Raw genomic sequence first — 20,378 nt, forward strand, 5'->3', positions numbered from 1 at the left:
TGGCCACCCGGCTGCTGAGACAGGGCTGCCCGGGACCAGGGCAGAGGGGGGAGCGGCTCAGGATGGAAGACAGTCTTTCTCACTCCGTCTGTCAGGGACGGGCCCTCCCTCTGCCTGTCTCCACGGTCACACGGTCGACGCCGGATCAGGGCCGGGGGGAGACGGGGCTGAGGTGCTCTGCTCACAGCACAGGAGCAGGCTGCGAGGAAGGCCTGGCTCCGAACCTGGGGCTCCGGCGTGAGGACCTGGCCCCGCCCAGAGCAGGCCCCTCCAGAACGTGCCTTGTCTCAGGGAGGGCGGCCAGTGCTAGCCCGGGACCAGGACCCCGCCAGCAGGGCCCGGGCGTGCGGGCAGGGGCTCTTTGTCTCTAAAGGGCTGTGAGCCAGACACACAGAGAGAGGAGAGGGCCTTGGAGCCCCGGTGCCCGCATGTGTGCGCTCGGCCCTTCCTGGGACTGGGCAGCCCTGAGGGCGGTCCCAGCCGCTGGAGAGCTGGGCTCAGGGCAGGGAGCTCTTCCTCTTCACAGCAGCGCGGGCAGCGCCGGCCAGTCCCCACCCAGGCTGGGCCGCAGGATGTCCTGACCTCCGTGTCCCACACTGGCTCCGTGTTGCCTCCATTCCTTCTCCAGGGCAGGGGCAGGGGCAGGGGCAGGGGCAGGGGCAGCTACCCTCTAAGGCAGGGTGACCTCTGGCTGCACACAGGAAGGGCATTGCCCTCCCCCTGCTGCCCCCTCCCGCCTTCTTCCAACAGCCTAAAGGTGGGGGCAGGGAGTGGAGTGTGTCAGCTGGCCCTGAGCTGGGTTCTGGCACAGGGTTGGGGGGTGAGGGTGGCAGTGCCAGTCTGGGGTGGGGCCGGGGCAGCCGAGTGTCCATTTGTCCAGGAAGGAGCTCCCACTGTGCTGAAGGAGCCCCTTTGCATCTGGTTTCCCTGGAGACGTGGCCGCCCAGCCCCGTGGTTCCTGGCAGGGGCCCAGAGGTGACTTCCCGGTGACGCATCTGCTGGCTCTGAATTTGTCACACAGGTTCTGTGGTCGGGGAGTCTTTTCTTGTTGGCTCTGGCTGCCAGGCAACCCCGAGCCCTCGGTGCCAGCTCCTGGCACTGCCCCAGATGCTGTGCGCTTCTTGAACCCAGGACAGCGAGTTTCTGGGGAAGCCAGGCTCCGCTTCTGGCAGCAGGTGACGCTGGCGGGCCTCGCCTCAGGGACCCTGGCCCTGACTCTGGGGACATCACCAGGGCGCAGGGACATGGGTGCAGCCCTGGCTCCCGGCCACCTGACCTCTGACTCGCTACCCGCCTGTGCCACACTGAGCCCCCTCCCCATCCCTGGCACTGGGCAGCAGCCACAGTGAGGAGGGCGCTGCCCTGCGGTCTGCCCTGGGGCCTCCGGGCCAGGCAGCTGTGGAGGGCTGGGCGGTGCTGGGCGGTGCTGGGCGGGCACTGGGCCCCCCTCCCCACTCAGGGCCCTTTCCCGGGGAGCTCCTCCTGGCGGCCTGCCCTGAGGATGAGCAGTCACAGCCCCAACCAGGGCCTGAGCCCGTCCGCCCTCAGTGACCGCTGTGCCTCACCCTGTGCCGGAGGACCCAGCCCTGACCCTGAGCACGGACGTCTGCCCCCTCGTCGCCAGCAGCTGTGCTGACCCCAGGGTAGCCCCTGCCCTGCCGGCTGCTCAGCCGTGTCCTCCCCCTGCCTCTTGGCTGTGGCCTCGCCGGGCCCCGGAGCCCTGCCCTGACCCCGTGCTGGTCACGGAGGCGGCGGCAGCCTGACCTCCAAGCGGCTGGGTGTCCTCCTGCAGGGCCGGCCCCCTGGGCACGCCTGGGCCCAGGAGGAGTCCGGGTGTGACCGGCCCTGCCTCTGGGCCGTCTGCGGCCGGATGGCCGGGCCTGGCTGGGGATGGGAACGTCCTGGGGCACTGAGTGCACCAAGGGCCCAGGTCACACCAGCACCACGCCTCCCCACCGCCCTGACTTGGTGTCTGCCCCCCGTCAGCCCCTGCTCCCTCCAGGTTCCCAGGGGGCTGCCCTGAGCACCGGGGCCCCAGGCCCTGGATGGGGTGAGGCTGCCCAGCTGGAGGGCCAGCGGGAACCCCAAGGGCCCCCAGACCAACGTTCCCCGGTTCACAGGCTGGACCCCCTCACTGGCGTGGGGGGTGGCAGCCCTGCCCTGAGGACCGTGCTCCCCTTTCCCACCTGGACCCCAGCCCCTGCGGGGAGGGCAGCAGGGAGGGCAGGTGTGGGGTGTGGCGGGGGCAGGGGTGGAGCTGCCTGTGGGGTGGGGGTCAGCTCAGCCCTCCCCCTGCCCTGCCCGCCTGGACTCGGGGCAGACAGGACCTGCGGGGCGGGGGGCGGGCCCCAATAGGGTGACCAGCATCTCCTGCCCATTCGGTCGGTGAGGTGGGGAGCCTGGGAGGGCATGTGGCCGGGCCTCCCCTCTGCTCCTGCTCCTCCCGGTGCGCAGCTCCGTGTGAGGCTGGGGGGCCGCCCTGTGACTCTCACAGTGTGACCCCGGCTCCTGGCCTGGCCTTCCCTCCCCGTGTCCTCCCAGCAGCCAGGATGGCGTCTGGGTTCGCTCAGTGGCTCGGCCGGGTCCCGGGCCATGTGCCCCAGCAGCGGGAGGTCCTGGTGGCGCTCTGGTTCCTGGGCCAGCGGCGGCCCCCCCCACCCCTGGGCCCTCCTGCCCGTGCCCGGCAGGGCTCAGGCTCAGGCCTGCTGTGTCCTGCAGACGCAGCCCAGGGTGGTCCCGGGGCCTGTTCCCCCAGGTGGGCATTTCCGTCCTTGCTGCCCCAGGTGCCACAGCTGCCTGGGAGTGACAAGGCCTCTGGGGCGGGGACAGGCCCCTGGAGGCTGGGAGCCGTCTCCCTGGGGGCCCAGGAGGCAGGCATTAGGGAGAGGCTGGGGGCGGGACTGCCTCCTCTTAGAGCGGCCAGCCTAGGAGGAGGCAGGAGGCGGTGGTGTGTCAGGGAAGGGGGTGTGTGCTGTGTGTGTGTGCAGTCCTGGGGTCCCCTGGGCCGAGGGGAGAAGGGCCTGTTCGCCTGCTGGTGCTGCAGGTGTGTGGGCCGGGCTCTGCCTCCTCCTGCTCCCCCTCCAGCTGGGTGGCTTCCAGCACCCCCAGAATACGCCTGCCTCTGAGGACGGCGGGAGGGGGAAGTGTGGACCAGGGGTGGGGCCTCCTTCACTGAGGCGTGTCCCGCGTCCCCTGGGGCAGAGTTTAGTGTGGGGACTGGCCACCCAGAGCCCAGGCAGCAGTCCCGCCCCAGGGCAGTAATAGCGAGGATCCAGAGCCATTTTCCAGTCCTTTAAGACCTCAGAGTCCCTGCAGGTCCATCCTCATGGAGCTGCAGATGTGCATCCATTGCGTTGTCTTATAGTCTGCCTGCTTGGTGCTGGAACCCACATGCCTCAGTAGGCGCATTCTCCAGCTTAACAGCTGGCTATTGTATAGCATGGGGGTCAAGGCAAGGGCATCTCTGGGCCTGTCCAGTGCTTTCTGCCACTCCCCCTGGACCATCTGAGAGAGGCCAAGGTCATGGGTGAGATCAGGAGTGGTGCTTCTGGGCTCCACCCTTTGCCCCACCAGCAGGGCACTCCTCTCTCAACCTTCGGCCCTCAGGGTGCATCTCAGCTCCTCCCACAGCCACATGCACCGCCCATGCTGTTCTGTCCAAGGCCCCAACAGGACTCAGCTCAGGTGGTACCCCCAAAGGAAGCAGAGACATGGTCTGCTGGACTGTAGGCCACTGCTGCTCCCTGCTGTGTCCGCAGGGAAGAGGGGGGTGGATCAGGGGCCTTAGTCATCCAGTGAATACTGGAGCCCCCCGTTGCTATACAGGGAGGACCTCAGAGCCCTTGGGGGCTGTGGGGAGGTGAGTTTGCAAGGAAGGGAAGTAGTCCCAGCCCTGGAAAATACTAGGTAGAGGCCTTCAAGCCTGGGGTTCCCTTGGGGGCCCAGGGAGCACTCAAAAGCCTTTGGGTTGAGGTACCCAGAGCACTAGGGAGCACTCCGGTTTCTTTTGGGTCTCCAGAGTTCTAGGGGTTGGGTGTGGAGAGCCCTTGGGACCACCGGAGGGGTATAAGAGGACTCGGGATCCCACGATGCCCTGGGGAGTGAGCCACGCCCAAGGGGGGTCCTGGGATGGGGATCCAACCTCCTCAGGAGGTATCAGAACTCCTTGGGATGGGAGTGTCCTCAGAGCCCCAGGGCAGGAGGCTGGAAGCCGCTTGGCTGGGAGCCCTCAGCAATCCTCCATGTGGCACATGGGGATGAAGGACTATGGTTGCCCATGGGGAGGAAATGAATGAGAAGGGGGAGACTGTGTCACGTGGGTGTTGCCTCTTTTCTCATGCCAGACACCACAGTGGTTGCCAAGCACACCTACCTAGCCTACCCCTCAGATGGAGGACCAGAGACTTGGAGCCATTCTACCCAGAAGCCATGCCATCCCTCTCCCCTTCCTTGGGATGCCCCAGGCCCAGCTCCCATTGCTCATGCTGTCCCTTTCCTCCACCACAGCTTTGACGAGTCAGCCTTGCCCTTCACTAGGCTCCACATTCTTTCCCCGGGCAACAGCAGCCCCGGGCAGTGTTTGTGGGGGTTCCCTCCTGACATAATTGAACTTGGGATCAGTTGCTGAAACAAGATGTGTCACTGTGCCCCTCTGGGGTCCTTGTTCTGCCCCTCCCCCTCTTACAGGCTCGTTGATCTGACCATCAGCTTTTATTATCAGTGATGAGGCAGCATTCCCTGCCCTGTCACTGCCACTCCGCCCATAGAGCATCCAGGTTTAGCCTTGCACTGGGATGGCGAGGGGCAGTGGCTGGAAGTCTGGGGCGTCTGTGCCACAGGTGTCTGTGCACTTGGGGAGGAGCCTGGTGGGAGTGGCTTGCAGCAAACAAGGGAGGCTCTGCAGCTGCGGGAGTGGTGAGAGAAATAGAAGCAATTCATTTCTTTCATTCTTTTGAATATCTTTTTTTAAAAATATATTTTATTGATTTTGTACAGAGAGGGAGATAGTTAGAAACATCGATGAGAGTCATCGATCAGCTGCCTCTTGCACACCCCCTTACCGGGGATGTGCCCGCAACCAATGTACATGCCCTTGACTGGAATCGAACCTGGGACCTTTCAGTCCGCAGACCGACGCTCTACCACTGAGCCAAACCGGTTTTGGCTAAAAGTATATTCTTTAAAAATGTGGGGAGGAACTAGGATACAGCAGAGAAATGGCCAGGAGCTGGGGTAGGTGGGTCCCAGTCCCAGCCCTGACCTAAGCTTGCTGTGAGGCCATAGCCAGCCAAGGGCCCCGAAGGCTCAGGAGCCCATGGGTACTTTATGGGCGCTGTGTCGAGGCTGACACCTGCTGAGTCCTACCACCTGTCGCCAGGAGCTGGTCAGAGGAGTGATATCAGGGCCCCGCCTGTCCTGGAAGCTTGGCCTCACCTCTGCTTCCCACCTGCCTGCATGGAGCACACGCCTATGTGCTTACCCAACTTGTGCTGGCAGCGCACCAACAGGATGCACAGCCTCATGGCATTCTACCCTGGGTTCCCTCTGTATCCACTATAAGTACGTGTACATATTGAAGATTAAATACCAATAGCAGAAAACCTGGAGATAAATAAGGACAGTCAGTTGAAGAATCGGATTACCCAGAGATGGCAGGGCATCTCAGATGATGCTGACTGCCCCGTGTCACTAAACAAGCCGCTTTCTGGAAGAAAAGGCCCATTAACACATGCTGCCCCTTAGATGCCAAGGTCAGCGTCAGCTCTTCCTGCTTAAGGCACATGCAGCCAGCATTGTGCGCGCCGCCTCACCTGCATTTCCAGCTGGGTTTCCATAACCTGTGGCGCCGCAGTTATTTTGAAGAGTAGTTACAAGAGGTCTGGCAGTAGACCCCACGGGCAAAGCACAAATGTGTCTGTGGGTGGAATGTGCCCAAAGCAAAGAAGGAGGGCCAACAAAGCCAGGTGGGGATGTCTGAGACCTAGGGCGGAGGCCCCAGGCAGAGGGGCCCAACCCTTCCCCAGCAAGAAGAGCCCACACGTTAAAAATAAACTTTTTATTGTGTGTCCACGAAAACAGAAGTCAGGGTGGCCTTTGGTTAATCCCCCAACAAGGTGACAACAACAGGAGGCATGCAATGACAACAACTAGGTTCTCCTCTCCAGGAGAAGGGGCTTGCCCTCCTGGGCCCTAAGGGTCAGGGGCAAGCAGGGTCGGGAGGAAGGTCAGCCCGGGCCCGCCATGCTGCAGAGAGCCCAGGTCTGCCGCCTCCCAGGCAGGACAAGGTAGGACAAGGCACCCACAAGCTAGAACACACACGAAAAGTCCCCCGCCCCCCTCCCCCCAACAAATACTGCTAAGGCAGTTGGCCAGCACTTCCGTGAGCAGCTGGCCACGGAGCCAGCCGGACCCTCCGGTGTTCCCTTAGAAGGGGTTGCGGTCCTCGGCCTGCATGGAATAGTAAACCAAGAGCAGGAAGGCCGCAAACACCACAAAAAGGAGCAGCTGGCCCCAGAGTGGGACCTGGCGGTCCTGGCCCAGCCCAGCCCCAGGGGCCTGCTTTTCTGGCCGGATGGCTCGGCGGGCGAGCCACGAGGGGGTGGAAGATGAAGATGAGGACATGGAGGAGGAGGAGGAGCTGGTGGGGTAATAGGACATGCCCAGGGAGCTTCTGGTGATGTTGGAAACTGGGCGGTAGTGCGCGATGCTGTGGTAGGCACTGTCCCGGCCGTACACGGGGCGTTCCCTGAGGCAGAGAGGGAAGCAGATGGGCCAGGAGGGTCTGGGCCCAGACTCAGTCCTGGCTCCTGGCCTTCCCCACTACTCACCTATTCTTGCCATCCTCTTCTGAAGAGTAGAAACTGTCCTCACGCACCTGAAGAAGAGAGTCAGGGTGAGGAGACACTGTCGGGGTCAGCGCGGTCCTTTCCTATCAGTCCAAACTCCCCTGGCTGGCCTGTCCCCGCTCCAGAACCCTTCTGAATCCCTGGCCTTATGTCCACGGGGCTTTGCCACTTGCTCAGTAATTGTCCTGACTGCGTGCACTGTTACCTTCTGCCCCAGGATTCTCAGAAAGAGCTCAAACCCAGATCCCAGCCCGGGGTGCAAAGCAATGTCCCATGGGCTCTAGTCAAACAGTTCTGACGACACCCCCAAAGGAAGCCCCTGACCACGTAGGTGTCTGCGGATCCCATATCTTCCTGGAGGCTTGAGAGCTACCATTTGCACCCAGGGGCCCCAGTGGTTTATCCAAGCCCAGCTCTGACCCCCTGAGGTTGTACCGGAAGTACAGGGTGCCCGGCAGCTAGCTCACCTGCTGGTGGAAGGTGTCAGCATCTGCGGACTGGCGGAAGCCCTTGGATGTGCCCGCAAAATCAGGTTCGCCGTAAGTTCTGGTGCTCATGTAGCTCTCCTCATAGTAGTCATCATTATAGCCTTGGGAAAGGGGGGAGGTGGCGGTAGTAGAGGGGGCAGTGGTGTCCCCCACCTGGCCCCATGGTCCTAATTTGAATCCTATCTGGGGCCTGTGACACAGCTGCTCCCCCCCCCATGGCTGGTGAGGGACAGTGGGGACTGAGGTCTCAGGTTCTTCCTGACACTGGGGCCCCCTGAGGGAGTGGAATTGAAGAAGACGGGGCCCATCCCACCGCTGTCTTACCCTTGCTCTGATAAAGTAAGGCATCCTCTTTCTTGGGCAGATCGTACATATCCGAGTCCGCCGAAGCCGAATCTGAGTCTGAAGGGGGGGAAGGGGGGGAGGGGGGAGCAGGACCATTTGCCCCCACGTTCTTTTCCTCACGCCCCTCCCCGCCAGAGTCCCGGCCACACCCGCGCCACCCAGTCCTCCCGATAGCGCAAAATACGTCCCCACAGGTGGTCGGAGGGGGCCCTGGGGTGGGGTGGGGGACCTCACCGGAGAGCCGATAGGAGAATGAGGATGTGGACGAGTTGTGGGGCGAGAGCCTTCGCCTCTGAGTCTCGTACTCGAAGATTTTCTTTTCGTAGAGCTTGCGAGTGGAGCCTGGCCAGACATGGAGCGCAGGGGAGGGGGGGGGTCAGGGACGGGGGCCCAGAAGCTGGGGAGGGAGTCCCAGGAGGGGGCGCGCAGTGCGGGCTGGTACCCGGGAGGGGGGGCACAGGAAGGGGAGGGGGCCGCCCGCCGCCGCATACCCACGACAGGCCCGTGCGGGATGTTGTACTGCCGCAGCACAGCGGCCAGCTCAGCGTCCGACAGGACCGCGTAGTCGTCCATGGCGGGAGGCGGAGGCCTAGCGGCTGCCCGGACCGGGCGACACGGGCCTAGCTACGGTTGCCTCGGAGCGCGGCGGCGGCGGAGTGCCTCGGGAGCGGCAGCACGCGCGTCACGCTCGCGTCACAGTCGCGGGGTGCGCGCGCGCCGCGCAGGGCGGAGCCAGTCCGCTGGGAAGCAGCCAGCGCAAACCGGTCTGGTCTTGGGAGGGGGCGGGGCGGGGCTGGTGAGCCCAGACCTCACAAACGAGCGCGATTGGCTAGAGGCGAAGGAGGGGCGGGGCCTGCGCGGCCCCGCGCGGAGCCGAAGCAGCTCAGACCTGTTGGACCGTGGGAGCTGGCGGGGCTGCGCGCTCAGGGAAAGGGGCGGGGTCGGCGAGCCGGCGTCACGCGCAGTGGAGTTCGGGCTGGACGTGAGGGAGGGGCGGGGCCTGCGCGCGAAGGAAAGGCGAGTAGACCCGCCTGTACAGGGGGCGGGGCGGGGCCGGCGAGCGCAGACGTCACCCACTGGTGTGTTCGGGCGAGAAGTGAGGAGTGGGGCCTCTGCGAGTGGAACCGGCAGAAACCGGCTAGAGCCTGAAAGTGGGGCGGGGCCGGTAGCGCATGGCGTGGCTTGCCTTCTCTGAGTCACGTGGGCTCGCCCCTTCCCCGCAGCCCCTGCTACCCAGAATCGGGGGTTTCCTGGGCCGCCCCTGGCAGGCTGCCCGGCCAGTACCAGGAATGGGCCCTTTCTAAGGGTGAGCCCTTGGAAAGCTTAGGTCCCAGACCTGGGGCTGTTGCAATCGCTTTGAGTGCATGTGCCACACCCCGGACGCGACCCCAGGCAGAGCCCAGGCCCTAGGTTGCCCCCAGGCCTCCCCCCAACCACCTCCCCCCAGTTCCCTTCCAGCTTTCCAGTCTGCATAGCTCTGGCCTGTGCACCTGCACCCTGTGGTCCCCACCGCTTCCCTCCCTCCCTGCTCCACCCGGGAGGAAATGGGGCACTGGGCCAGGAGGCTGCCAGCACTCCAGGAGCAAGCAGCCTTGGAAGTGGCCGGACGTGCCAATAATGGGCACTGGCATAGGACACCATGTGATGTGTGTCCGCCTTGGGGTTGCCATCCACATGGGGCACTAGGGGTTTCCCTCCTGTGTGAATGGCCCCTGTGCCCCGTGTGCCCCATGAGATGGCCAGACAAGGAGCCAATGGGGCCCTTCCAGACCCAGAGTGGTCTGCTCAGGGCTTCCAATAGGCTTGGCAGGCTCTGAGCACCTGGGTGTGCGTGAGTTTCAGTGCTATGAAAGTTTAGCCCAGTGGTCGGCAAACTCATTGGCCAACAGAGCCAAACATCGACAGGACAACGATTGAAATTTCTTCGGAGAGCCACATTTTTTAAACTTTAACTTCTTCTAACGCCACTTCTTCAACATAGACTCACCCAGGCTGTGGCATTTTGTGGAAGAGCCACACTCAAGGGGCCAAAGAGCCGCTTTTGGCTTGCAAGCTGTATTTTGCCACCCTCGGGGTTAGCCCCCACCCCCACGCCAGGACAGGGGCCCAGGGACTGAGGGGGCCAAACCACAGAAAGCACCAAGGCCCACTGAGGAGCCTGGACTGTCACTAGGAGTTGGTAAGGGCCTTTGTCAGTCAAGAGCTGTCCCATGGAGATTCTAATCAAAGACAGCCAGTGGAGTGTGCGGCCAACTGAGGTGCCTCTCCCTGGGCAGGCCTAGAACTGGGAACATGGGGAAATGAGGTGCTGTCCCTGGTCTCCTAAATGACAGCTGGTGAGGGGGAGAAGAGAGGTGGGCTTTGGGTCAGACAGGCTGGCTGGCCCGGCTGGTGCAAGGTCACAGATCAGTTCTCCATGGAGGGGAGAAGGTTCCCAGAAAGAGTGGTGAACACACGGGCCCCTGGACTGACCGCAGACAAAGACCCTCAGAAGAGTCGCTGTTGCCAAAACCGGTTTGACTCAGCAGTAGAGCGTCGGTCTGCGGACTGAGGGGTCCCAGGTTCGATTCCGGTCAAGGGCATGTACTTTGGTTGCGGGCACATCTCCGGTAGGGGGTGTGCAAGAGGCAGCTAGTCGATGTTTCTCTCTCTTCGACGTTTCTAGGTCATCTCTCTCCCTTCCTCTCTGTAAGAAAAATAAAATATATTTTTTAAAAAAAGAAGAAGAAGAGTCGCTGTTGACTTGGCTTTCAAGTAGAGGTGGGGCCTGCTCTGTCTCCTGAAAGACGCAGAGGAGACGTGTGGCTCCCCAGACACGTGCATGGCCTCAGAGCAGGGAGAGAGATGGCGTTTGGGCTCCGGGCCGCTCAGAGGCTGCCTCGTGGAATTTAGAGTTTTGGCAAGATCAGATTCCCCAGCACCTCTCCAAGCCTTCTTCTGCAATGTTGGCCCCGATCCCGGAGGCCCAGTCCTCCCCCATGCCACCCCTCCCTGTATGCATCCAAGCTGTTTCCTTATGAGGTCAAGGAATTCTAGGTCTGCCGGCTCCCCAAGGAACACCCCTCCCCCGGCACCTGCCTCGGCACTCGGCCTTTTATGTCCCCCACTGGTGTCCCACTGTGAGGTCCCACCATAGATGGCACCAGGAGTCTGAGCTGTGATGGTCCCCTGCGTCCACCCTGTGGCCTCCTGGAGCTCGAGGACAGCCCCACCGAAGGGCAGATCCATCCCAGACCACCAGAAACCAGCAGGTCCTAGTCCTCATGGCAATGACCTGGACATTTGGGGCCTAGCAGGGGTCTGAGTCCTCAGAGGACTCCTGTTGGAGGCAATCTAGGGCCTCCACGGAACTACAGCCAGGATGAGAAGGCTAGGAAGCCACCGAGTCCAAGTCCAGAGTAAGAAGGCAGTTTCGCCCTAGCGGGGTTGGCTCAGTGGATAGAGCGCCGGCCTGTGGACTGAAGGGTCTCAGGTTCGATTCCAGTCAAGGGCAAGTACCTAGGTTGCAGGCTCAATCCCTGGTCCTGGTCAGGGCCCGTGCGGGAGGTAACCAATTGGGGTGTCTCTCTCACATCGATGTTTCTCTCTCTCTTTCCCCCTCCCTTCCACTCTCTCTAAAAATCAATGGAAGGCTATCCTCAGGTAAGGATTAACAAACAAAAAAAAAGAATACAGTTTCTCCTTTAAGGGTGGGGAATGGCTTCTAAGCAGTCTATTGTATAACATGCAATTCCAGCCAGATTGGAAGTTGTAAGAAAAAATAATAACACGAATATATTTCTCAGCACCCATGTCCAAGGACATACATGTTTTGAGCTATTCGTGTTTTCTGTAAGATCAGAATCTTCTTCAGGTTTGAGCACTGGACCAAACTGAACTTTTCAAGGACGTACGAGAGCCTTTGGCTTTTCCCCAGTGTTTGAATTCTTTGCAACAGCTCCGATAGTAACAAAAGTCTTAAGATGGTGATCACTGTGAAAATGTGTGTGTGGAAGGGAGATTGTAACAAACCGCATAAAACAATGAGTGGTTAGCGAACCAAAAGGCTCTCTCTCAAAGAATGCCTTGTGCTCCAACCCTGGAACCATTGGCGCAAAGGGGAGCCACTGGCATGGCCAGTTGGAGAGCCAGCCTGCCTTGGCAGCAGGAATGAAGCCGATTCTAATGGTTTTCCAAAACCTTTAACACAAGGAGATGACATTTTTTTAACGCCAGGGAACAGCTAGCTGGTGCTGGACAAACCTTCGTTCCCGCGAGACCTGGAAGCAGCAGGTATGGAGAACTGCGTGTGGGGGAGAGGAGATGTGTGGAGGGGGAGGGAGACAGAAGTGTAGAGAGAGGATTCAAATGGAGTGAGGGTTCGGGGATCCAGCCACTTGGCCACTGCCCCTTTCCTGCCCCCTCACCTATTGTAACCCTGACAATGCCTGTGGGAGGTAAGATTCCCTCCTTGAAGGACAGGCGTGGCCATGAGCACCATTTCAGCCACCAATGCAGCTGAGGTCAGGCCACTGATCGATCAAGTGATCATCATCCACCTCCCTCCCCAGTGGTAGGGGTGGGGGGGCCCGCCAGAGCGAGCAGTGAGAGATGGAACCCCTGGCGCTGCTGGGAGACCCCACCACGGGTCTAGGTAGAAGGGTCAAAGGTCAAGGTCAAAGGGAGGCTTGGAGAGTGAGAAACACCTTCTCATTGGCGTTAGGCTGTAGATCGCCACATTCATTTAGCAGGTGTGACCAAGCTTTTCCTTCCTCTGCCTTCCTTTATCCCTTCCTCTCCTTTATTCTCTTTTGAAAATATACTTTTATTCTGAGAGGCATGAAGAGGGAGAGAGAGAAATGTCAATGATGAGAGTCATGGATCGGCTGCCTCTTGCACGCCCCCCACTGGGGATCGAGCCCGCATCCCAGGCATGTGCCCTGATTGGGAATCGAACCATGATCTCCTGGTTCCTAGGTCGACGCTCAATCACTGAGCCACGTCAGCTGGGCCCCTTCCTCTGTTTGAATGACTGAGGACAGAACAGAAAATACCCAGGTGCTTTACAGGTACGAAGGGAGGGGATTTTCGTGAAATGTTTGTTTCAATTTTTGGTGTCAGTCTGCACGCGCACACCTACTGACTGAGGATAGAAAAAAGTCATTGTTATTGTGGGCAACATGTGAAAACGACACCGCTCTATGTGGCCTTCCTCGGAAGTGACACAGGCTGAAACTGAAGATACCAGGAAATGGGCATATAGAAGAGGAACAGGGAGCCTGGCAGAGCCAGGGCGTGGCTGTGCCCACCCAGCTCACAAACACTTGGCTCCTTTCGGCTGCTCCTCACCGGGCACTCCCAGGCTTCGGGGCTGTACCTGATCGCGCTCCTAACAATTCAGAGTGCCCTTCAGAGGGGCCCAATTGGTGGCAGCTGGGCTGCTTGCTTATCACAAGGCTTCCCAGCCCCGCTGGGGCCCTGTGGCTGCTAAGCATTCAGTGGATACCTGCAAAGGCCTGTGGTTCCACTCCACCCCAGAGGACGGAATCCCACTTACTGGCCAGTCCAGGCTTGGGACAAAGGTAGGGACCATGCCTGGGTGGCTCCCTGGAGGAGGTGGCCTTTCTGGCTGTGTGGAGACGTGGGCCCTGCAGACCCCACGGGCTCTTTAGAAGAACCTACCCCCCCCCCCCCCATCACCCCAGCGGTCCTCGAAGGGCGGTGAGCTCATCGAGGGGGGGCACGTCGCCAGGCAGCCTGGGTGCTTGAGCTCACGGCGCGCCCCCGCCCCCCAGCCCCCCTCCCCCGCTCCTGGGCGATTTTACCAATTAAGGCTTTTTCGCCGGGCCGGGCCGGGCCGGGTGCAGGGCGGGCGCGGGGCGGGGGTGCGGCCAACAAGAAGGCGAGCGGCGGCGGCGGCCCATTCGCGTAGAGGCTCCGGGCGCGCGGCGGACGCCAGCGGAATCCCGAGGCGCCGGCTGCGGGGCGCGCAGGCAAGCCGGGCGCCACCCTGCGGTTGAGGGCCGCCCGCAGGGACCGCAGGTGAGGCCCCCGCGCGGGATGGTCCCCACGCCGCTCACGGACTCGGGGCGGGGGTGGCGAAGGCGCGCGGGGAAGCCCGGGAACGCGGGCGCCGGCGTGCACCCAAGACCCAGCCAAGTGCAGCGGAGGTGCAGGAGCGCGAACGCTGGCGGAGACGCCCCCTGCTCCGGGAGCGCGCTCCCCAGAGGCTGCCTTCCCTAGTGTCCTCGCAAAGCTGTGGGAGCCCAAGGCCATGGGGGTCCCCGAGAAGGAGCGTGTCTGAGCGCCTGATAGAATATGGGCTCGTGTGGGTGCCCACGCGCTGGCCACTGCATCACTGTGTGGGTGCCCGTGAGCTGCCCCAAGAGCAGGGAATAGTGTGGGTCAAAGGTGATTGATCGACTGGAAGGACGCTTGGCAGGCAGTGGGCCACCTGGGAAGGCAACAGCGGGCTCTTCGCTGTCACCAGTCCTCAGGGCACCAGCTGGCTTGGGCACAGCGGAGCTGGCCCGGGGCTGGTGCGCTCCATGGGGGCCAGGGCAGGGCTTCAGCCAGGTACAGAAAGCAGGATCGCTTCAGACAGACCAGGTTCCTGGGCTGGGCTCTGTCCCAGGTTGGCTCCGAGGTGGATGTTTCACTGCCAGCCAGGATGTGAGCGGCAATAAACCCAGATTCCCAGGTGCAGGAAAAGTAGGTGAAGGCCGTTGGCAGGCCCGCCTGCACGTGCTCCACGCAGCGTGGCCAAGGCGGGAGCTCCGGGAATGAGTGCCCTCACCTGCGGCACCTGGGCAGCCCAGGTCTCTTCTCACTGTGCCATTCTCAGGCTTTCCTGGCTAGCTGAGGCGCCCCTGTGAGAGGGCCGGGCCTGGGGTCTCAGGGCCGGGGGCGGGGTGGGGGCGGGGTGTGTCTAACATCCAAGAATCTACTCCAAATAAGGGAAAATATGAAAGAGCTGGATTTAGGCTTCCAAGGACTGCCTGATCTGGGGGCTCTGTGGTGGGGCGCCATCTGGTGGTGATAAGATGTCCCCTAGGGACAAGAACCTACACCCCCAGCCCCGTCTCCCCCAAATAGGGAAAGACGAGGGCTGGAAGCCAGGACACCTAGCTTCTGCCCACCTTTCTGTTAGCGTTGATTGCTGGCCAGTTACTCTGCCTCGGTTTCTATGCTCTCTGAAGATTAAGGAATGAACACAGACGATCCAGTTGCACGGCATTTAGTGAAAAGAAAATCAATTCTTGATGTAATGCTGTCCTTGGGCTTTCCAGTGGGGCCAGAGGGAGCGGAAGGATAACTTAGCGTGTCTCGAGCGGAGCCTGGCAGGAAGGGGTCCATCCGGGTTCCCCCTTCACAGCTCTCCCTCCCACCTTCACTCCAGTTCACAAGACACTGGTGTGGGGGTTTGTGCAGGTGTGGCGGAGAGTGCTCGGGAGAGGGGAGAGGGCGCAGGAGGCGGGCCTCAGATTGGGAAATGGCATTTGGAGTCTCTACCACCACCATTGGTGGGGAAAACCAATCGTGTGACAGTAGCCCCTACAGGAGCACGCTGGCGGGTAGGGAAGATGCCCGCTGGGACCAAAGCCCCGCCGTGGGTAACGCAGGCACTTAGTCATGCAAGAGTCAACCATATTTGGACATGACATGCTGGCTGAACCAGGGCTTGCTCCCACTGGTCTTTAGCAGATAACTTAATTATGGCTAGTCATCAGCTCAATCTAAGAATCCAGTAGGAGGGACGGAGACTAAAGAAGGGAACATACTGGAGAAGGAAGGCACATGGGACTGGGAGGAACAAGCCCACTCTGGGGGTGAAGGCTTCTCTTGATTGAAGAGGATGGCAGTGAGTGTCTCCAACAGGCTTGCTGGTGTCCATGTCCCCACATCAGCCTCCTCACTGTCGCCAGAGTTATCTACTAGACATTTTTTAAAATATATTTTATTGAATTTTTATAGAGAGGAAGGGAGAGAGCTAGAGAGCTAGAAACGTCGATGAGAGAGAAACATCGACCAGCTGCCTCTTGCACACCCCCTACCGGGGATGTGCCCACAACCAAGGTCCATGCCCGGAATCGAACCCGGGACCTTTCAGTCCACAGACCGACGCTCTACCACTGAGCCAGACCGGTTTTGGCTATCTACTAGAAATTTAATTTTGAGTGAATAGTTCCCCATTGCCCTGGCAACACAGTCCAGGCCTAGCAGTCTTCTCTGGTTTGTCCCTCTCAGTCCCCTGCTCCCACCCTGTTCTCACAAGGGCCCCCTCTGCATGGCCCCGGCACTGAAGCCCACCCAGACCCAGGTGCTCAGAGCCTGCCAAGCCTTATTGGAAGCCATGAGCCAATGGAGGGCCCCTGGCCCCCTGCCTGGCCACAACGGGGCTCTGGGACCAGTTAGACAAGAGAGGAAACCCCAGTGCCCCAGGTGGACAGCAACCCCAGGCAGATACTCGCTGTCTATGCTCACATCACATGCCCGCGGTGCCCTCTGCCAATGCCCATTGGCACACCGGGCCCCTTCCAAGACTGCTTGCTCCTGGACTGCTGGCAGCCTGCTGGCCCAGTGCCCCATTTCCTCCGGAGTGGAGCAGGGAGGGAGGGAAGCGGTAAGGACCTGCAGGCTCAGGTGCACAGACCAGAGATGTGAAGGGCGCAATGCCTGGCCAGGAGCGAGGGTCTAGGGAGCACCCTGGGAGGCAGGGTAGGGTCCGGGCTCTGCCAGCAGCCACTTCCCAGGTATGGGGCACGTGCTCGCAGCAGTGCCTGGCCCTGACCGTGCTCTCCACGGGCTTAATCTTAGGAGCGGGGCCCCTTCCCGGCTGCTGCTGGGGCACCGGACAGGGTGTGGCTGGGGAACCCCCAAGCTGGAGCCCCAGGGGGTGGGGTCAGGGTTGTGCTGCTGCGAGGGGGCGGAGCCCATGTGACTCACAGAGGGCAAGCCATCGCTATGGCCCTAGGGGCCAAGGGGAAGGAAAGTCCCTTGTATGGCTTGTTCGCTGGAGACCGAGACCCCGTGGTCCAGGGCCAGAAGCTGCTCCGCCTTTCCTGGCTGCAGGGTTTTCTGCAGCACTGGCGTGAGGCCGTCCTTGTCCCATTTGGAGTCCAACAAAACTTCCTCGGAGTACAGGGGTCTAGGGGGGTAGGAATGGGGGTCCTTGGGGGGCATTCCGAAGGGTGAGGTGGGGCGGGCCGCCCCCCCCAAAGCCCCACCCCATGACCACGCCCCATCGTGACCCCGCCCCCAGTCCGCATTTAAAGGGCTCGCTCTCTCCACAGCGCAACCTCCGCTGTCTGCATCGCCCCTTGCACGCCGGAGTGCCTGCGACTTTAATTAAAGGGCCGTCCCCTCGCCTAGGCTGCAGCACCGCCCATCGGCTCCTCGCGCCTCAAAATGAGTAGCTCCCACTCCCGAGCGGGCCAGAGCGCGGCGGGCGCGGCTCCAGTTGGCGGTAACGACACGCGAGACGCCGAGATGCCGGCCACCGAGAAGGACCTGGCGGAGGACGCGCCGTGGAAGAAAATCCAGCAGAACACCTTCACGCGCTGGTGCAACGAGCACCTCAAATGCGTGAGCAAGCGCATCGCCAACCTGCAGACGGACCTGAGTGATGGGCTGCGGCTTATCGCGCTGCTCGAGGTGCTGAGCCAGAAAAAGATGCACCGCAAGCACAACCAGAGGCCCACCTTCCGCCAGATGCAGCTGGAGAACGTGTCGGTGGCGCTCGAGTTCCTGGACCGCGAGAACATCAAGCTCGTGTCCATCGGTGAGAGCGCGTGCCGCCCCGTGGCGCCGGGAGGGCGAGGGCGAGGGCGGGGGGCTCCGCATGTCCTTCCATCTCCCCCGGGTAGACCCCTCCCGGCCACCCTCCCCGAGTCGTAGTGCTTTCCCGGCCCTCTCCCCCCCTCCCCCCGCCCCACCTCGGCCGAGGGGCTCCGCGCGGGGCCGGGCCTCGAGAACAAAGGCGCGCTGGCAGGCTGGCCCCGCCGCTGTGCGGACCGCTACGCGCCCCCGCCCGCCGCGCCCCGGCTGGCCCGCGCCCAGGCTGAGCTCACATCCTCCGCAGGCCGTGCCCCCGCCCCTTCGCCTGCTGTGGGAGAGGGCTGGAGGGTGGGCACTGGCCAGGCTCTTGCCCGGCGCCCAGCGTCCCATCCCTGTGCAGCGGGAGGCCCGGTTTCTCTACCTCCCACCGCAGTTGGGAGAGGGCTTTCTGACTTTTCAGGTTTCCCTGTGGTTCCTAAACAAGGGAGTGAGAGTTTGTGGGTTCCATTGTTTAAGGCGCTCAGCTGTTTCTGGTCTTGGAAGATGCCCCCCCTCCTCAGAGATGGCTCTCACCCCCAGTTGAGATCTCCCCCAGGGAACTTAGGAGGCCAGAGGAGGGCATGGCTAGCAAAGCAGTACCTGGAATGAGTTCTGGGTGTCAGCCAGTGACGGGAGCTGGTTTGTCGTCTGCTGGGACACTGAATTACTCTTGAACTTGGGCCAAACTCTTGTTTCCGTGTAGGACTTGGCTTTTCTGCCTCTTGAATGCAGGAGTGGGTTGGGAGGTACTCCAGCGTGTGCTGGGCTCCCTGCCAGCCCAGTGTCCGTGTCACTGGACTGGTGATGCTGGCATTGACCGGGCCTGCTGTAGCATCCCTGGCTCTTAAAGTGGCACCCACGCCGGGACAGGCACCAGAACGGCATTGTACAACAGGGAGAGAAGGGACGTGCACTTTTTTTTTTTTTCCCAGAGTTGAAAGGGACCTTGCAGTTGGCCCCTTGCCCCGATGCGGGCCACGCTGAGCCTGAGAAAGTGAGAGAAAGACCAAGATTCAGGTGCCTCCAACCACTCCGGCCTCCAGGGCCTCACCTCTTTCTTTGGAATGCCTGTGGAGGCTCAGGCCCACCCCCCAGTCCCAGTGTGTGTCTAGCCAAGCTGAGTCATCTCTGAGCCTTGGGTGGGGGGGCAACCGGATGTGGGGAGGCGGGCCACACCCCAGTTGTCTGAGGGGGGGTCTCCTCCTCCCTTCTCTTTTGAGCTGGCTGGAGCAGGCCTAGTTCCCAGAGCTTTGCCATATAAGGCAAAAAAATGTTGGAAAGCAGCAGTGATTAGGGGAGGGAGGGGGCAGGCTGGCCCCGGGGCTGGGGAAAGGGGGTGGGAGGGGGCGGGGCCATCCAACCAGGCACTCTCCCTACGCCCTTCCCTCTCTCTTTTCTGAGGGGCGTGGGGAGGGCCCTAGGCCTGCCTCCTGTGGACCAGGGGGTGGGCCCAGCCTGACCCACCAGGGCTGATGAGCTTGGCCTTGTGTCCCCTCCTGGGTCACAGTGGGCCGCAGGCCTCGTTAGGGCTCTTCTGCTGGACCCAGGACTCTGGGGATGGGGGCCTCGTGGGAAGCCCTGGTGGGAGGTCCTGTGTATTTGGTCTTCTCTGAGCCTTCCAGTCACCACTAGCCTGAAGCCCCCTCTCCACTCTCCCACCATTTGGGGACAGTGCAAGCCAGGGTGCGGGACAGAGGCCACTCTGCTCTGAGTGGCTCAGCAACTCCTCAGGGTGCTGCCTACTGGACTCAGAGGCCGCCCGCCATTGATCACCCTTTGATGGCGTCCATCCCCTTCTCCCCACCCCCAAGTTGACTCACTACACAAGTATTTTGATTGGGGGCTGGGGTAGGTTGGAGGCAGCAGGGGATTCAGAGATGAGCTCTTAGAAAGCTTGGCCTTGCTCTGAGCCCCACTCCCAGCCCCTCACCCCTTTAAACCAAGACCCACAAGGGCCTTGGGTGGGTCCCACAGCTCAGAGGGGTTCCCATGGTGACAGGGTGTAGGGTGCCCGCCCTAACCACTTCCCCTGTGGTTAGCTTGGTGGCTGCCCGCCCACAGCCCCACAGCCCGGCAGCCCGTTAGGTGGCAAGGAGGGCAGGCAGCAGCCGGTTGGGCTCTGCTGAGGCAGCGGGACCAAGGACCCCACCCATGGCCTCCGTTACCCCAGTTCTCAAGCTGGGCCCTGGGCGGCGTCCAACCCAGCCTCAGTGGCTCTGCCTTCCTCCTCAGGCTGGGCGAGGGGGCCCCCAGAATGTGTCCTCATCTTCCTGCTGGGCCCCAGTGAGCCACAGTCCATTGGCCCAACTGGTGGTTCCATTGGGCTTCCCGCCCCTCCCCTGTGCCGGGACCATGCCTGACTCCCAGCTTAGTCCTGCGGGGGTTGGGGGCCACTAAGGAAGTGCGGGGTGGAGCTTGCACCCTCCACCCAAAGGGTCTTGCCTAACACCTCCACTTCCCTTGCCTCATTGCACCCCCCCTGGGGCAGTAGTTGTATTTCCCAACTGCCCCACCCACCAGCCTTCCTCTTCCCCTTCCTTAGCCCCCGTCAGGGGCCCTGGCATCCTGGCACACTAGGGCTGCGCCGATCCGCTCCTACCGCTTGTTGCCTGGAAACCCGTGGTGATGCGTGACGGGCCCCTGCTTGTGTTGCTGCAACGCACTCATCCTGCTCACTCCAGGGCTTTCCGCCTGCAGCTGTCGTCAGTCCTTCCTCTTGTCCCCCAGGGCTTCCAGCAACACCCCTAACTACTATATGGGGGGTCATCTGCCCCCAAAAGTCTCCTTCCCTCTGAAACCACCAACATCCCCTCCGGGGGCCTCTCTCTCCATGGGGTGCCCTGTGCTGCCATGCTCCCTACCACCTGGGAGCCACCTGGCACCCTGTGTGTGCCCCCTCCCCACA

The 20,378-nt window shown here is 61.7% G+C and overlaps 2 protein-coding genes across 6 annotated transcripts in view; one reads left to right on the plus strand and one right to left on the minus strand.

Annotated features, from left to right (window-relative positions):
* Positions 1–6,040: 6,040 nt before the first annotated feature.
* Positions 6,041–8,383, minus strand: EMD (emerin). Its single transcript, XM_036415803.2, has 6 exons — positions 8,170–8,383; positions 7,913–8,020; positions 7,658–7,735; positions 7,313–7,434; positions 6,828–6,874; positions 6,041–6,745 (listed from the first exon to the last, which is right to left on the minus strand). The coding sequence occupies exons 1-6, from the start codon at positions 8,249–8,251 to the stop codon at positions 6,424–6,426; spliced, it is 759 nt and encodes a 252-aa protein (XP_036271696.1). The 5' UTR covers positions 8,252–8,383; the 3' UTR covers positions 6,041–6,423.
* A 5,162-nt stretch (positions 8,384–13,545) lies between these two features.
* The window catches only part of FLNA (filamin A), a 29,534-nt gene continuing 22,701 nt past the window's right edge, over positions 13,546–20,378 (plus strand). For 4 of the 5 annotated variants that reach the window (XM_036415681.2, XM_036415683.2, XM_036415682.2 and 1 more), the window contains exons 1-2: positions 13,546–13,699; positions 16,951–17,438. In XM_036415681.2, coding sequence (XP_036271574.1) covers positions 17,066–17,438 — 373 coding nt within the window. In that variant the 5' untranslated portion in view covers positions 13,546–13,699; positions 16,951–17,065. The remainder of the gene's footprint in view (positions 13,700–16,950; positions 17,439–20,378) is intronic. The other variant, XM_045573532.1, reaches the window with a different exon arrangement.

Source organism: Pipistrellus kuhlii, unplaced genomic scaffold (genome assembly GCF_014108245.1).
Source record: "Pipistrellus kuhlii isolate mPipKuh1 unplaced genomic scaffold, mPipKuh1.p scaffold_m20_p_51, whole genome shotgun sequence".
NCBI lineage: Eukaryota > Metazoa > Chordata > Mammalia > Chiroptera > Vespertilionidae > Pipistrellus > Pipistrellus kuhlii.

Bases quoted from the DNA above. Each gene is read 5' to 3' on its own strand.
- EMD (XM_036415803.2), bottom strand. From the start codon at position 8,251: ATGGACGACTACGCGGTCCTGTCGGACGCTGAGCTGGCCGCTGTGCTG. The intron at 8,021-8,169 runs GTATGCGGCGGC...ATGTCTGGCCAG, and splicing joins CCCGCACGGGCCTGTCGTGG to GCTCCACTCGCAAGCTCTAC. The intron at 7,435-7,657 runs GTAAGACAGCGG...CCCTTTCCCAAG, and splicing joins CTTACTTTATCAGAGCAAGG to GCTATAATGATGACTACTAT.